The sequence below is a fragment of the Boeremia exigua genome (genome assembly GCF_020726555.1).
Source record: "Boeremia exigua strain MPI-SDFR-AT-0100 chromosome Unknown C7974scaffold_16, whole genome shotgun sequence".
NCBI lineage: Eukaryota > Fungi > Ascomycota > Dothideomycetes > Pleosporales > Didymellaceae > Boeremia > Boeremia exigua.
In genome coordinates this window covers 833,134-850,136 of record NW_025763533.1, presented here as the reverse complement: position 1 = coordinate 850,136, position 17,003 = coordinate 833,134, and the positions used below count along the sequence as shown (strand labels likewise).

At 56.6% G+C, this 17,003-nt stretch overlaps 5 protein-coding genes across 5 annotated transcripts; 3 read left to right on the top strand and 2 right to left on the bottom strand.

The window, feature by feature from the left end:
• Window positions 1–497: 497 nt before the first annotated feature.
• Window positions 498–1,503, bottom strand: C7974DRAFT_438250 (uncharacterized protein; the record flags this gene model as incomplete). Its single annotated transcript, XM_046145246.1, has 3 exons — window positions 498–1,058; window positions 1,106–1,238; window positions 1,361–1,503. 3 exons carry the CDS (start codon window positions 1,501–1,503, stop codon window positions 498–500), a joined length of 837 nt encoding a protein of 278 aa, XP_045991130.1.
• A 539-nt stretch (window positions 1,504–2,042) lies between these two features.
• On the bottom strand, window positions 2,043–3,224 carry C7974DRAFT_324074 (PAP2 superfamily-domain-containing protein; the record flags this gene model as incomplete). The annotated part of the gene is made up of 2 exons (XM_046138939.1): window positions 2,043–2,625; window positions 2,671–3,224. 2 exons carry the CDS (start codon window positions 3,222–3,224, stop codon window positions 2,043–2,045), a joined length of 1,137 nt encoding a protein of 378 aa, XP_045991129.1.
• Window positions 3,225–7,450: 4,226 nt separating this feature from the next.
• C7974DRAFT_418999 (uncharacterized protein) lies at window positions 7,451–8,253 on the top strand (the record flags this gene model as incomplete). Its single annotated transcript, XM_046144191.1, has 2 exons — window positions 7,451–7,995; window positions 8,049–8,253. 2 exons carry the CDS (start codon window positions 7,451–7,453, stop codon window positions 8,251–8,253), a joined length of 750 nt encoding a protein of 249 aa, XP_045991128.1.
• Window positions 8,254–8,907: 654 nt separating this feature from the next.
• On the top strand, window positions 8,908–10,919 carry C7974DRAFT_91183 (plasma-membrane choline transporter-domain-containing protein). Its single transcript, XM_046147497.1, has 4 exons — window positions 8,908–9,366; window positions 9,416–9,971; window positions 10,018–10,386; window positions 10,436–10,919. The coding sequence occupies exons 1-4, from the start codon at window positions 9,027–9,029 to the stop codon at window positions 10,788–10,790; spliced, it is 1,620 nt and encodes a 539-aa protein (XP_045991127.1). The 5' UTR covers window positions 8,908–9,026; the 3' UTR covers window positions 10,791–10,919.
• A 679-nt stretch (window positions 10,920–11,598) lies between these two features.
• Window positions 11,599–13,219, top strand: C7974DRAFT_91178 (mannitol-1-phosphate 5-dehydrogenase). The gene is made up of 2 exons (XM_046147496.1): window positions 11,599–11,688; window positions 11,745–13,219. Exon 2 carries the CDS (start codon window positions 11,794–11,796, stop codon window positions 12,979–12,981), a length of 1,188 nt encoding a protein of 395 aa, XP_045991126.1. The 5' UTR covers window positions 11,599–11,688; window positions 11,745–11,793; the 3' UTR covers window positions 12,982–13,219.
• The last annotated feature ends 3,784 nt before the right edge of the window (window positions 13,220–17,003 follow it).

Genomic DNA, 17,003 nt, shown 5'->3' with positions numbered 1-17,003 from the left:
AGCACAACATAATCAAGCACGACATCCAAGTACGAGGTCCAAGTACCTACAAGCCCCAAACCACAAACTCCAGACTCCGCCATTCAACCACACAGCCCAGCGTCTCCACAGCGGAAACCAGACCCCGACGGTCTCGCGCGCTCGTGTGCTTGCTGTCCCCCGCGAACGGGCACAGACAAGGAACGGGGAAGGGTGTGGAGATGTGCAAGGGGTGGCGGGACAGGGAGAACAGGGAAGGGAAGGGAGACGGCAGGGGGCGTGTTGAGAGAGCGGGAGATGCTGTGCGGACGGGATATGTCACGTGTGAAGCGCGCTACGCGCTATGCGAGTTCACGTCTGTGGGGCAGGTGTGGGGTGGGAGTACCTAGGCAGCATTGAATCCGGCCAGCGGGCTCGCCGCGCCGCGACATCGTCACGCGCGATGCAGAGACAGCGACTGCACCCACTATTCCAAGCCAACGCTACCCAGCCTCGCTCAACTACAACACACACGCCCCCTAGATCTGACTGACCCGCGCCCGCTTCCTCGTACTCCCCGGCACCACGCTCGGCCCGCCCTTGCCCGGCCCCTCGTCCGCCCGCCCGCGACTCTTCTCCTGCTGATCCAGCACCAACTGCAGGACATCGTACGAGAACTGCGGGAACTCGAGGCACATGGCGCGGAACTCGGGCTCGGCGTCGTGTCTGAGGCTGTAGCTGCGCGAGGCCCAGAAGGCGGCAACGGGCTTGCGGATGGTCTGGTCGTCGGGATTGGACTCCTTGTAGACGAAGCGGGCGTAGGCGAGCTCGCCCTTGGCGGTGGATGCGGTGCGGTGGATCTTCGAGTGCGCGAGGGACTTGAGGTCGGGCAGGCCGAGGCGCTCGGCGAGTGTGTAGACGCGCGCGTGCACGAGCAGGCCCGCGCCGTCGTCGTCGGGGTGCGGTTGGCGCGGGTCCCTTTCCAGCGGGGCGTCGCGCGCCGACGAGGTTTTCTTGGGGAAGTACTCGCCCGTGTACAGGTACTCGACTACGGAGCCCATGGCGTCGATGTCGTAGTCTGGAAAGGTGATTCTGCGCGGCTGCGAGCGGGTTAGAGAGGGTGGGTGGGGATCGGGGGGAGACGTGCGCCTGTGGGTGCGAAGGCTTCGACTTGCTTTGCGAACTCGGGGGATTTGAGGATGACGGCTTCGTGGGCCGAGTAGGTGGTTGTTTGGTCGCCGCTGCCGACGACGACCTCGACGATGGGGCTCTTGACCAGACTGGGGGCGTCAGTCGTGTGCGGAGGAGCTGAATGGTGCTGGCAGCGGACGGGGCAGTGCTCTCAACCCATTGCTGCGTGCCAACCGCGCCTCGCAGCACCTCCAAAGAAATACGCGCTCACTCGGCAAACAGCACCAGCTTCGGCTGCTCGGGCTCCAGCTGCGTCAACCCCGTCTCCGTCTCCTCCGCCGCGGCCTCGTCGCCCATCTCGACGTCCGCGGCGGGGGTGCCCTCGATCGGTGTCGGCTGCTCCGAGTCGGCCATTGTGGGTTGTGTGTGGTCGAAATGAGGCAGTCGAGCGCGTGTCAACAGTGCACCGCGTGAGGTTGGAGCTGTTGTTGTCAGCGCGTCGGCGCGTAAGATGTTTGGCGGCGGAAACTCTCAATGAGCGGAGAGAATGGAATTGCAGTGACAACAGAGCACGGCGCGTGAGGAGACGTCTGGGCGACTTACCGGTGTGTTTGTGAACTGACAGTCGTGATGGCTGGGAGCTCAAGCGGAGAGCTTCGCGGCTAATGCAGGAACGGCGCTAGCGCGTACCGCGTCACTGCTCGGCCTTCACACCCAACCCTCCAACGAACACCACCTATATGCAAGTCTCGTCATACATCACAGCGGATTGCAGATGGGTTGAGAAACAAATCATGATATTGTACAGTGTGCTGCAGAATACCTCCAGCGCTGCTATGCAAAAGTCGTCGAGTATCGCCCGAGTCAACGCCGGTCCCATGCCGCCAAATCAGCCAAAGTATATGTGAGAACAGTAGATGTCGAAATATAGTAGCTCAGACGCCGCTGACGCCCTACAAGCGCCCGCCGCGCTCGTGGAAGCGGTCGCCCGTTGACGGCACCGGCTTGTCCGCCCGGATAACATACAGTAGCAGATCCTCGAGCGGGATGAAGACGTAGAACACCTTATTGCACAGGAACGCCAGCAGCACAAACGACACCGCCACCATGGCGTCCATGAAGTAGTGGTTCGCCGTCGCCACAATCGTCACGAGGATGAAGGTCGGATACCCCAGCCCGAGACACAGGTAGAACATCTTCCAGAACGCGTTCTTGCGCACCTCGCCCAGCTCCAGCGTCCGCCGGAACAGCCCCGAGTGGTAGATCATCGTCATCCCGATGCAGAACGAGTAGCCAAAGTGCATCGACGGCATCGCCGCCAGCTGGTTCACGTACTTGCCGCTCATCCACACGCTCTGCGCGTCGTCGTGGCGCACCGTGTCCAGGAACCCGTACTTCGAGGGCAGCAGCCGCGGCGGCATGCACGGGTACACGACGAAGGTGATGAAGGCGCAGAAGTTGGTCAGCGTCAGCGTGCGGCGCGCAATCGCAAACGTGTCGAACGACGGCGCGACGTAGTAGTACCAGCAGATGAACCTGCGCTGTTAGCGAGCACCCGACACAGTTTTGAAAGAAACTCACCCAACGGTCCCCGGGATGTGGATCAGCGCGTAGCACTTGTTCAGCACCGTCAGCGCGTCCTGGTGCCCGTGCATGAACCACTGCTGCACGCTCTGCTCGCGGATCGGAAACAGGAAACTCAGCATTCCGTGCTCCTCCGCGTCCAGCACCGCAATCCCGTGCTCCTGCGACACATCCCAGATGCCCCGCCCGGCAAACAGCTTCGCCGACAGCACCGCCGTCAGCCGGTAGAAGGCGTAGTTGATGACCCAGTAGAACATCTCGATCAGGAACGGGAACCGCTGCAGCACGCGGCTGTGGATGTTATTCCGGAAGCGCGAGGTATTCGGCGTGACCACCTTGGTGCAGCACCAGCGGCGCACCTTGGGCGGATACTTGGCCGTGCTGACGTGCCCCGGGTCGCTGTCGTCGTCGGGGAACGCCAGCAGCGCGTCCGAGGACCCGTGTGCGTCGCCGTCCAGATACCCCACGCTGGCGTCGTTGGACCGGTCGAAGATGCGGAAGTTGCGGCGCCGCGTCAGCGCCATCGCGCCAAAGAGGATGCTCGCTACCATCTATGTGCGTAAGCGCTGCGTCCTGCGTCCGGAGATATTTCGACGTACCAGTGGCTCGGCCCAGCCCGGCAGCTTCCATGCTGGCTTGCTGCTCCATTCGGGCTCGTTGCCCGGTAATGTCGAGTTCATGACGGCGCGGTGGAGCTGTCCCGGAGCAAAAGGTTCTTGATATCGAGTCGCACGGCGGCGAGCGACGTACGAGAGTCGTGAGAGTCGTGAGAGTCGAGCGGTTGCGCAGGGGTCATGGGATGTCCAACCAGGTAAGCACAGCCGAGTTCTAACGTGGAGATCGGCGGATGATTCTGGATTACGTCGGTGCGGTGGGTTCGTAGGGCTACAGCGGCAGGCCCGGACACAAGCAAAGGAATGACGAGAGAGCAGCGCTTGAGAACCTGGAGCGTCGCTGGACAGACGCACAAGATAACCAAGAAAAGTCACACAGGGAAAGGAGACGCTGGATTAAGTGGAGCACCGCGGATGCCGGGCGTCCTGCGATGCGGTTCCTGTGCATCCCTGTGAGCCTGAATCTTGCTGCTTGGCATGGGTCCACGCGTCGAGCTTGCAACCACGCCGCGTCAGTCCCGCAGGCCTGTCCTGCCCCGGACAACACATCCAGCACCGTGTCCGCGGTGCTTGCGATCTGGGGGGGCTGTTGCGCTGCCAGACGCTCCGCAACTGCGCCCCCTGGGCAGGTATCCCACTGTCACGCGACACCAGCACCATGGCCTGCTCGCTCTGCGCGGACGATCCGCAGCCGGCGCCCTGACGCAGGCCAAGCAGCGGCACTATTGCACGCCCGCGCGTCCGCACGGAAGTCTGCGTGCTAACCTCCCTGAGCTCCCTAGAAGGGGTCTCTAACGCGATCAAGCACAGGGTCTAACGCCGTTTGAGCAGAGACTTTGCCAGACAATGAGATACGCATACGCTTTACGGCCAGCCCTGTGCGCGTCGCCGCGCGGGCTCGCTTCCTGCTGCCCAGTGCTGATACAATGAAATGATAATGCCCGCTCCTGCGCTGGGTGCGAGAGACTCGTTGCACGCATCAAAGCCGCCCGTGCTACCTGCTTCGGCGTGAAAAGCAGTCCGCGCGCCGACACGCACCGCCGACGCCAGCGCCCGCTCTCGCGATCGCATCGGCGCTGCTCCGCGCCGTTGCTTGCGCCAATTTCCTGCGCTCGTACAATCCAGTACAACGCTTATCGGTCGTCGAGCGCCAATGTCAGGCGCCCAGCCACAGCATCCTTCCCGCCGCAAAGTCCCGCCGTTTCAGCCCTGGCGATACGGGCGCGCGACCGCGCGGTCCGGATGCGGCGGATACCAGACAGACCGCTATTTACCTCCGGAGCGTGCTCGCTGCTACTTCCACGCCTGCTTGCGCGCCTTCTCGCACTTTTCCTGGACACTTACTGACACTGTGTTGGGGACTGGTAGGGATGCGACAGGGACGTAGGTGAGTCGATCGGGTTCGCGCTAGAGCGCCAGCCGATTGCCGAGCGTGGCGGGTGGCCTCGCTGGAGATCTTGTCGCGGGATGATCAGCAGTGCAGGCGCAGATGGGCGGTGCAGACGAGCATGCGGAGACAGGCGCGCGCAGCTGCGATGCCGCGCGAGCGATGCGACGGCGAAACCGTGTCTGCAACACCCGGAAACGAGATCCCTGTGGCCTCAACGCAACGCAGCGCAGCGCAGCGCAGTGCAGCGACGAGCTGGTGTTGCTCGACTCTCCACCGTCCATCCGCTCGCCAGCCCCCGTACAGCGAGCCGGTACCCGCGCCCACACACGACGGCACGGCACGACACGACAGCACCGCACGCTCCCGACCCCGCAGCCCTCCAGTGCGAACGCGCCCGCGCCTATCCCGCAGCCCTTGTGCGCCTATCCCGCAAAACCCGGAACCCGCACTCGTGCGCCCGCGCACCGCAACGGCTGCAGCCCGCTCCCCGTGCGGCGCCGTGGCACACCGGCACAGGGGGGGCGGAGACGCAGGGTTCCACACGGCGCTGTTCTACGGCGCGGGGCGACGGCTGTGCGACGGGGGCGGGCGCGGCGCTGGAGTGCTTGGGCGGCTGTGGTGTTCGTGGTCCTGTGCGTCCACGGTGAGGCATCTGACGCATCAGCCTCGAGTCTCGGGATGCGAAGACATGCCCTGGATGCTTCCGAGTCTTTGCTCCTGCTGCCGGTTCGCGAGCAAGTCGAAGCGCTGTCCCACCCCGACCCCGGCTTCAGATCCTCGGCGCCGATGAAGGTGGTGGCTCGATGGCCCCGCGCTCCACGGCGTACGGAGAAAGACGAGCTTGGGATGCAAAGCCCATTAAGCCGAGTCCTCTTTCCCAGACGCAATCCTTCAGCGCCTCGGTATTCGGCTCCGGGGCTGTCGTGCGCCAAGAACCGGGGAGTCGAGCGTGTGCTCATACACATGTAAGCCCCGCGCGCGCGCAACGAGCTTTGCGTGTTTCGGGCTACGGACGTTATGGCGCTGTCGCTTCGACGCAATTGCGCGCTTCACCGCTGTCTTCCAACAGACACGTGGATAACATATCCAGGACGAGAATAGCGCTGTTGATGAAGTAGTATGGGGAAGACTCCAGTCACTCCCAGCGCCAGGTTAGTTCCTGCTTGCGCAACTGCGCTGAACGTTTACTTCCGTTGGGTTGTGCGTTGCTAACCGGACGTTGCCGCCTATACCGCCGTCGTCGAAGAGTTTGGCTGCTTCGTACCGTTTCGGTGCAGCGGTGGGCCAGCCATTTTGACGACGGTCCTGCAGAGAGTGTTGCGGAAGAAGTAGACGGCGTTAGGCAGAAGCGGTCGACGCGCAAGCGCCATTTCAGTCGCTACGTGCAAACGCCGGGTAGAAACATGGTAAGCGATAGGTGAAGTGAACGCGCTGCGTCACTGAGCAAGGCGGTCGTGATCTGCCTACTTTCTTCGCCCAACTCAATCCTTCTTCGCGATCGCCTACTGCATCATCGTCACCGAAGCGGCGATGAGGGTTTGTGGCTCGATTGCTCAAGCACCGTGGCGCTTGGAGTTTTCTGCGCGAAGGTTTGTCACTCGATTATGTGTTTCAATCTATGCTAGTGTCGTCTTTCCCCCGCGACTGTAAAGAGCCAGGTAAGTCGGTGTGTTGTCGTGTACGCATACGAAACAGTATATCACTTTTCTGGTAAGCCTAAGACTCGGTCCCTGTTGCTGCGGTGAACAGTGGAGTGCCAGTCATGTTTTCGACGAGAGAGTACGTCTCGCGTCTGGTTGTTTCTTGATTTGTCTGTAAGCCCGCGGTCAACGGGTCTGCATGGCGAGATCGTGGAGTTGTGTTATGGTACACGCTTCTGTCAGCGAGGGTGGTCTTGGCTGATGATCCTGTAGGATGTTGATCCTGCAAGCTGTCTCTCTCGTTTGGGAAAAACGGCAGAGAAGCGAGCTTCAAGCTGCCCGACTTCGACACAGAAGTTGTCGCTACTATAACACCCCAAGCTAAGATTCAGTCAAGCATCACCTACACTGTAGGCACCAAAGTGTTCTACAGAGTTTTCTTGTGTTTTCTCTACCTCGCTGTTGCATGATGGACTACTGGGTCTACACCCCCCGTTGGACTCCGCCATTTACTCTACAGCGCGAGAGCCACTATGAGTCTATGGAGTTGGTAAACTAACCCCACCTTGCCTAGCGTCCGGTACTTCCTAGACTTAGGTACCCACAGCCACACACCCTCCACGGCTTCCCTCTTTCAAGTGCGATCCGCATACGTCATCTCCTGACGCTTACCGCAACCACCAGAATCCCAGCCTTCGGGTGCTCGGCAGCCCTCGATGCGATCGGTAGGACTACCGCTCCAGCGAACAGCGTGGGCGCAGGCAGTGGATGAATGCGGAGCAGGCGTGGTGTCGGGTCGGTTGGCGCTGGGAGGCGTGAATGGAATGGCAAACCCGGTGCTGCCGTGGAGGGTGGCCTGGTCCGGAGCGTCTCGGATGCTGGGCGTGTGGCTTGCACGTCAACCGGGAATTGTCGTCGTAGGAGTGGGACTTCAATAAAGGCTGTTGGGGTCTTCAAGGACTGCTGTGGGCTCGATGTGTGGACGCTGATGACCTGGCTGTCACTGTCGAATTCACAGGACCGTTCTTAAAGACACGGAGGGTACGCCGACCACCACCATCGCCAAACCTCTGTCAACAAGCCTCTGTCAACGAGCTTCTGTCAACGCCCACCCACGCCCCAACACCGCCACCATGTTCGAACTCGCCCACAACTACTCCTCCTACCACCTCATCCCGCAGTCTGCGGACCTCGCCCTGCACCCCCCCGAGTCCTACTTCTTCATCACCGACTTCCTGATCATCGCCTGCGGCCTGCTGTACACGCTGTGCTACCTCTTCTACATGACGCGCACGTACAGCGACCGCTTCCTGGCCGGCTCCGTGCTGTTCCTGTCCCAGACCATGGCCTACGAGCTGTACTACGCGTACGTCTGCACGACCGCCGCGTGGCAGCGCGCCTGCTTCTTCGTGTGGTTCCTGTTCGACGTGGGTTTCGTCGGCGTGGCGCTGGCGCGCGCGTACCGCGCGGAGGAGCGGCGGAGGACGGTGGCGAGGCTGCTGGCGTTGACGGTCGCGGGCATCGGGTTCTTGTGGGCGCTGGGCAGGGTGTGGCCTGATGAGCGGGAGCAGTTGACGGCGTTCTGGACGGGGGTGTATCTCGAGCTGCCGATTGGGTGGGGGCAGGTTTACTATCTGGTGAAGAGGGGGGATACGAAAGGGCAGAGTTTGGAGATTTGGTGAGTTCAAGTACGGTGGGAATGGGATGTGGGGATTTGACTGATGAGAACAGGATCACGAGGTATCTGGGCTGCATCTGCGCGTTCTTGGTGTTCATTTGGAGGTACCTCAACGCGCCGATGAACTGGGCTTATGTTGGGTCGTTTTGGAGTGTTGCGGGCATGGTCGTTACGCTGATCCCGGAGACCATCTATCCGTTTGTGTATGTCTGGGCGCACGCGAAGGAGCGCGCAGCGCTGAAGGCGAAGGCGGAGTGAGTGCTGTTATACGCAGTCGTTACAGAGGTCGCTTGTGAAGGCGCTTGCGCAATTGTGCCTGCACAACTGGGAGCGAGCACGCGTTGAGTCATGGTCAGCAGCACCGAATGAAAGTCCCAAGCTCGGCCCGTACGCGGTTAACCGGCTGGATCGCTCATTTCAAAAACCTTCACGAGACGGCTTGGGACGACACTCGCGACCCCAAGCCGGGAGAGCGGAGGAAAACCTTTGGCGAGCAGACATGATGGAGACGACGGCAATCGGCACTCACGACGCGTTTGCGAGACTTGCGAGACGTTTGGCGGGTTTGGCAATGCAAGGGCACAGTCGAAGATTTGGAATGTGCCGCACGTTCAACATCTCGTTCTGATAGTTGCAATGCCTGTCAAGCTGAAAACACACCGATCGTCGCTGGGAAAAGGGACAAGCTCCACGCCGCGGTTGGCTGGGCTCGGCGGACGCGACAATCTGGGCCTCTTCGAGCTGGCGCCACGATTGTTCGATGAACTTGCGCCGGAGCTCCTGTCAATGTAACAAATTGACCAATCGTGTGTCGCACTGAAGCACGCTAGCAGCGATCTTCAGCCACAGGATGGCGCATTGGTCGCAGCTCCCATGGTCGAATGCAACCAATATTGCCCATCGTGACGTGTGACGTCTAGGAACCTCGTTTGATTAGCCTTTGTTGACCACAATCTGTTTCGACCCGTCGACCCCTCCTTCGAGCTTTCATTGTTAACCCACGCGCGACAAGCACCCATTCCAGCGTCACAATGGCGCAACAGGGCGAAGCTGCTGGATACTACTCTGGCGCACCACAGCAGCCACAGAACGCCTACAATGGACAACAGTATGGACAGCAGCCGCCCATGAACTACAGCCAGCAACCTCCGCAGTATGGCAACAACTACGCTGCACCCCAGGGCCCGCCGCCGCCGCAACACCCGCAGCAACAGCCTGGCTATGCGCAGATGGACTATGGCGAAAAGCCAAGCTTCGACCAAGCGTTCAAGATCGAGAGGCCGAAATACAACGACTGGTGGGCTGGACTGCTCCTGATCGCAGTATTCCTCGGATACGTCGCAGTGTCTGGGCTTGCAATTAGGGGATACTGTGAGTTCGACAGCATTGCGCTGGCATTGCAGCTCCTGACTATTCGCAGCGCAAAACATCGGCTTCAACGGCGGCATCTACGGCGGCCGCAACGACTTTGGATTGAGCTCCAACACTGTCATTCTGTTCGCGTTTGTGCTCGGCATGGCCACTGTCCTTAGCTACGCGTACATGCTGCTCGCAAGACATGCCACAAAACAGCTGATTTGGATCACGGGGATCCTCAACATCGTTTTCGGATTCGTCACGGCTCTTTACATGCTCTCGCGCCGCTACTGGTCCGGAGGTATCGTGTTTCTGCTGTTCAGCATCTTCTACGTGATCTGCTTCATCAGCTGGATTCCCCGCATCCCCTTCAGCGTCTTGATGCTGCAGACCGCGATCGATGTTTCGAAGAAGTTTGGGCATACTTACTTGATTTCGCTGATTGGAGGTCTGATTGCGATGGCGATGAGCGCCTGGTTCTCTGTCACGCTCGTGGCGATCTACGCGACCTACCATCCTGGTAACAATCCTGCTTGCAATAGCGGCACTGGCGGCTGCAGCAACGGCAAGGTCATTGGTCTGATTGTATTCGTCACGTTTGCTATGTACTGGTTCTCTGAGTAAGTTGGAGGTCTGCGTAGGAAGAATCATGCACTGACAACGCAGGTGGCTCAAGAACACCATCCACGTCACCATCTCTGGCGTCTATGGCTCGTGGTATTTCAACCCCGATCACGAGAAGTTTCCGAAGGGTGCGACTCGCGGCGCCTTGAAGCGCGCCCTGACCTACAGCTTCGGCAGCATCAGCCTGGGAAGTCTGCTCGTGGCCATTATTCAATTCTTGCGCCAGCTGTGCTCTGCTGCCCAGCGATCGGCTTCCGGAGATGGTAATCTAGTCGGTTCGATCCTCTTCTGCGTGCTTGGCTGCCTCATCGGCATCCTCGAGTGGGCTGTCGAATTCTTGAATCGCTACGCATTCTCGTACATTGCGCTTTATGGAAAAGCCTACGTTGCTGCCGCAAAGGATACTTGGCGGTAAGTAAAGCCAGAAAGTTAATACGACCCCCACTCTAAGCCTACGCAGGATGATCAAAGATCGCGGAATTGACGCCCTTGTCAACGAATGCCTCATCGGCCCGGTACTCTCAATGGGTGCAACCTTCGTTGGCTACGCGTGTGCCCTACTTGCATATCTGTACCTGATCTTCACGTCACCCGCATACAATCAGGACGGCGGCTACACACCCGTGGTTGTTGCGTTTGCGTTTCTGATCGGTCTGCAAATCTGCAAGATCTTCACTACCCCGCTGAGCAGCGGTATTGATACAATCTTTGTTGGAATGGCTTGGGAGCCGGAGGTCCTGATGAGATTGCATCCAGATCTTTATCACCGCATGGTGGCTGTGTACCCCCATGTGCAGCAAGCTATCCACGCGTAGAATTTTTAAGTGGGGCAGGAGGTCATCACAGAGGAGATGTTGTAATGGGCGGTGAGTGGGCTGGCGATAATAAGACTCTCAGAAACAGATCACGATGCACGATACGTGCCTCTTGTAATCGATCAATCTATGACGATCGTGTCAAGCCTCGAGAGATGTTACACCAGGATGTGGTCTCTGAAAAAACGCGCTTGCCCCACCTTGCATCAGCTAATGGCGGGAACGAGGAGCAGCACTTGGTACGAACCATGACGTCTTTACTCCACCGGCGCGTGAGAATGTGCCTGGAAAGCCGGACCGTGATCGAGGAGAGCGCCCAAAATTGCCGTAAACTGCGGCAGAGGTGCGGTAAGACTTCCACAATGGCATGTTCGGAGGACGCCCTCCACGGCCGGGAGGAAGGCGGAGTTGAGCTGTTGGGCAGCGCGCAGCATGCTCATCTACTTTCTGCCTCCAGCCGGAGTGCACAAGCAAATGTGAGAGCACGCATTCTATCTTACTCCCGAAATATGCGAGCCTCGCGTGTTGCTGTTGCTGCCCTGGAGGCGCTCCTTCCTACCCGCCAATCGGGTGTTCGCTGCAGCGTCATCGCGGGGTGCAGCGCCAGCTCACTCGTGCCCCCAACGTCCTCCTTTACTCGCTATTCAGCCTTACTTGCAATTACATAGCGCACTGAACGTCTCCAAGCCCCCAGTACACCGCCCGTCCCGCAAGAAGCTTCTGGCCAAGTAAGTCCACAATTTGCTGCTTCACTGCGTTTGCACTACCTGTCACTGCATTGGCGGCCCTAGCTCCTACCATAAATACCCCTCATCAACACCGTCCCCTCCAATCGTCAACAAACACACCTTCACAACTTCTCTCCACCACGCCCCGAGTATCTCACCGGGCTTGCGCAGTATGCTCCCCTTCCCTCCACCCTCGTCTGCACACCCAATTGACCTCCATTTCTAGCTTACCCTACTACAATCTCACTCACCCGAACACCCCTACCTCACACATCATGTCCTACGACAAGAAGGCTGTTCACTTCGGTGGCGGCAACATCGGACGTGGTTTCGTCGCCGAATTTCTGCACAACTCTGGCTATGAGGTCATCTTCGTCGATGTCATGGACTCGATTATCACTCAGCTCCAGGAGACACCTTCATACACAGTCACCGAGATCGGCGATGACGGCGAGCGCACGTTCACCATCGACCACTACCGGGCCATCAACTCCAAGCACGAGATGGACAAGGTCGTGCACGAGATTGCCACTGCCGATGTCGTCACGTGTGCTGTCGGGCCCAACATCCTCAAGTTTGTTGCTGACCCTGTCGCCAAGGCCATCACGGCTCGCACACTCGACTACCCCCTCGCCGTCATCGCCTGCGAGAACGCCATCAACGCTACCACCACATGGAAGGGCTTCATCGAGAGCAAGCTGAGCGAGGAGACCCTCAAGAGCATCGACAAGAAGGCCCGCTACGCCAATTCGGCTATTGACCGCATTGTGCCACAGCAGGACCCGGGCGCTGGTCTCAATGTCAAGATCGAGAAGTTCTTTGAGTGGTGCGTCGAGCAGAAGCCCTTCGAGAACGGCGGCAAGAAGCCCGCGATCGAGGGTGTCCACTACGTCGACGACCTCGAGCCTTACATCGAGCGCAAGCTCTTCACTGTCAACACATCACACGCTACCGCTGCCTACTACGGGCACAACCGCAAGGTTCCCTACATCCACGAGGTTCTCCAGAACAACGAGCTCCACGACATTGTGCGTGCCGCCGTCAAGGAGACCGCCCACTTGATCGTCAACAAGCACGGCATCTCGGCACAAGAGCAGGATGATTACGTCGAGAAGATCGTCAAGCGCATTTCCAACCCCACTCTCAAGGACAACGTCGAGCGTGTCGGCCGTGCTCCTCTCCGCAAGCTCTCCCGCAAGGAGCGCTTCGTTGGCCCTGCCGCTCAGCTGGCTGAGATGGGCGAGAAGGTCGATGCCCTCCTTGGTGCCATCGAGATGGCGTATCGCTTCCAGAACGTCGAGGGCGATGAGGAGTCTGTCGAGCTCGCCAAGATCCTCAAGAACACCTCGGCGGAGGATGTCGTCAACCAGGTCAACGGTCTCGACCGTACGCACCCTCTCTTCGACCAGATCGTCCCGATCGTCAGGAAGGTCCAAGAGAGCACCAAGGGCTCTTCATTGTAGCTTGAGGGCGCATAAAGTGCGACAAGGTGTGATTTCTTCCGGCGCATGGAGCAAAAAGGTACTGAGCGATGGTTCTACTTAGCGGGCTTTCCTAGCTTCTCACGATACTCCCACAGCGATCTCATTTAGCAGGCTGTGACACGAATGATACATGATTGATGAATGCCTGTTTCCTTTGCTACTGTGATGCTGCTGCATGCCTACTAGAAAGCCTCTGGGGTATGATATTGACTATGGCCAAGGTTGAATATATGTATATGTAATCTTTCGAGAGACAAGCTCGCATCAACGGTCTACATGAGCCCGGCCCTTTCCCAATGAGCGTTACTAAGAATGACGCAAGCGATTTGTACTCTGGATTTGACACGCTCGCCTGCGTATAAAACAGCAAATCCCCAAGCTCTCACTCCATCTTCCACCCATCTCTCTCAAAACCTCGAAATACTGAGTCATGTGTTAACATCTACCCATATGACGAAAGAAAATAGCCATCTACAACGTGATGGGTGAGGCTCGCCTGCATACAAAACAGTAAGCCCACAAGCTTTCGCTCTATCTACCACCATCTCTATCTAAAATTCGAAACCCTGTGTCATGTCTCTACATGATCTACCCATGTGATGAAAGAAAATAGCCATCTGTAACATGATGGGCGAGCTGTCAAAACCAACTTAACAAAGCGATTATGTGCCCGTCCAAGCCTTGCTTCCGTGTCCATGGGATCCCGTGGCGCATTAATGGAACAAACATGATGAGGGTCGATGTATGTCTGAAACTCGTCGAAAAACGCGGTATGTCTTGTGTGGGTTTGTCTGTGGCTCAGTTGCTTCTGGCTACTTGCTGTACATGTACAGTCGGGTCGCGGTGCTGGGATCGCGGATCTGGGGTTCGGCGCGTGGCTTGAGATCGCCTTATTCGTGTTTGTGGTGGTGCGTAAGGGTTTGAAAGAAGCGATGTCACGGATAATGAGGTGGCTGTGAAGAGGTGGATGGAGAGTGCATGTCTGCTGCTGTTGCTGTTGCTGTGGAGGTGCGTATGAGAGAGAAGAGCTCGGTTCCATGAAACTGTGATTCTTTGCATCATGGTTGGGGCGGTCAGTGTTATTCATGGGGTTATTGTGTGGGGAAGACAGATCATAGGCCGTTTATCGAAACCTTTGTGAAGTGTGTGTTTGGCTGATGGCATGACAGAGGCAAGTGTGAGTTCATCGTGAACAAAGTACCGGAAACCGTGGAGCCAAAGAAACTAAAGATAAAGAAGACCATGCACTTTTGAACCTGTCGTGTGGTGAGAATTGGAGGCAGAAGCAGTATCAGGACAAGATCTGGACATTCAATCTGGATGGTTCAACAAAACCACCCGCAGAGGCTCCGTCATGTGCGATGTCATCAAGTCTTTTCTGTGCCTCCTCATCTGCGGCATCCGCGACATTGTTTCGTAGTTCTTCAAATTTGAGAAGTTTCATGATTCGGGGTTAAATTGTAGCGTTGAAAAAATTCAGTAGTGAACGAGGTGGGTTTTTGGAGAGTGCAGAAAGCCATAAATTCACTCCGTTTTGTGTTGAACAAAGGGAGAGGCAGACACCACCATGCCCGTGTTCTGATTGAACTTTGATTTGATGAGCAGTATAAGGTTGGGAGGAGGCAAACTTCACGACAGCCGAGTCGTTTATATGCTCTTGCGAACGAGCAGCTTATCAAATAGAGAAAGTCTCTCAAGAAAGGAAAGCATGGGTGAGAATTCTGTTCCTTTTGAGACTGCGGAAGTTCAGGTGTGGTCGTCGAACATTGTCGGGGTTTGGTCATTCTGGAGCAGAGGAGAAGACAAGGACCATGTGGACGGTGTCCATCTGATTCGACATGACTGGATCGGAGAGCTCGAGGGTATTCAAATTAATCGAAAGAAGCCACGATCTTTTATCACATGCACTTGAAGCAGGAGGGAGAAATGACAACCCATGGAGTGGTGTAATTCGTTTTTTGATTTTTGATCAGGGAAAGATGCACATTGTGTTGATGAGAGAGAAGAAGGAGTGAGTTGGCACAAGGTCTTTAATTTATGGACTACTGAACATCTACACACTACCTGGCATGTGATGTCGATAGGCTTTTTTGATACACGAAGGACGAACCCATGCATTTTCATCGATTCATGTGCTCGTACACACATTTGTGGGCGTTGATCCATGGAGTGGAAGTTACGTTTTGAGACGCGAGAAGTTGGACAAGGAAGGCAGACATGTATGGAGCCCGTTGCGTTTTTGATGTAGATGGTCAAGGGCCGAGTTTCCGGAGAAGCTGGAATATAGTATGGCAGGGGAAGTAGCTGCAAGGAAAAATGGAGGTCTTCCAGACTTCAAGCTCTGCATCGAATAACTCTGGCCATACTGTGAGCAGTGAAAGAACCGACATGAGGCCGTAGCTGGAGGTTCCAGATAGCGTCAATACCTATGTAGTCTTTCCTCCGAGCTGTTTCGGCTCCTTTCATGCAAATGCCTTTCCTTCTTAGCTTGTTCATCCTTTGAAGCACTAAGTAAGTACAGAGACATTGCGTCCAGATCTTAAGGCGTGATTCTAGCCCGTGCTCACGACATGCGACTCGTGCTTGGTTCTCACCAGAGTCAAAGTATGCAAGTCTTGATATCTCTTCGAGATAAGAAAAAGACCTGTATAGCCGTCACTTTTAGTGCTCCAAAAGACGCTGGATCTCTCACTTGTTGTCCGATATCGCGCAAGTCTCTACCTAGGTAGACAGTCGTTAGCATCAAGTATGCTTGTTCATCCTTGAACCTCACTTCTGGATTCTCGCCGTGCGCATCTATTCAAACCTTGAGAGGATCCTTACTACAGTCCACCGGGAAGTGGGGTGAGAGCTTGGCGAAGAAGCTGCAGAACTGTTATATTTGCCAGATGCAGCTAGCGGAGCGAAGGAGCTGTGACAAGGTTGCTAATCTGAAACTGGACGCGATGAAGGGCCGAAACGCCAGGAGCTTGGAATTAAGGAGAATGATGTTTTGAACTAAACGTCATGAGGACCGGGAATACGCAGTTTAGCGTCATGGATCCACTCCCAAAGATGTCTGATATCGGAAACACCCGGCTATGAGGTATGCGGACCAGGAGTTCATTCCAGCAACCTGGTCGCCGCTGACCTCAAGTCATGAACGTGCTGTTGGTCGATATGCCGCGATGAAGGGGTGCAAGACCACCTTACTGGCTCGGTTCGGCGACAACGGCATACGTAATGTCAAGAAGTATCTTGTATATCTCTTCACTGATGCTAGGTATCCCAAGTTACTTCACATAGTTCGATACAGTGTAATCCACAGCAGCTAGCTGTGGTGTCACTTCATGGAGGCGAACATGAAGTACATATCGGCCAGCACTGCGACCCGTATGCTCAATCTCGACGTATACCCCATCGCTTGACATTTGCACAGCGGGAAGTCATAGCCAGAGTCAAAGACAGAACGCTTATACACTGTGATGAGTGTGATATAATAGTCGCAAGATACCCATTGGTATCATCAGAATCGACCCACGAGGCATGAAACTCATCTTTTGGATCTGATGATAGTATGCCGATGTATTCCGGAATTCAACTTGGACTGCGGTTACTGAGTGAATGCTGGCCGAGAGGCTGAATGAACATTTGGTCCTTCTTCATGCATCGATTGGGGCCTTTGGCGCCATATTTAAACAGAACCTTGATAAGACTCACATTGCGCCCAATTTGGTCAATCAATCGGCAGTGGAAGCAACGGGTAATCGGAGTTAATGCGTCCTATAGACAGAACAACCTGATGAGTGGTATCGGTACTAAGTCACTTCCTTTTGCAATTACCGGTAGGTCGTTAGAAATGGTATCCCAGAAATGGTAAGTCGCTTAGCAGTGTTCCTTTCATACTCGTATATATCACCCCCTCGCCAGATTTTAGCAGGCTGTTCGGGCTCATCGGGTTTGAGCAGGGCATCGTCAACACGATATGTAGCTCTAGAGCCTTGACTAGTGATTCTCCAGGC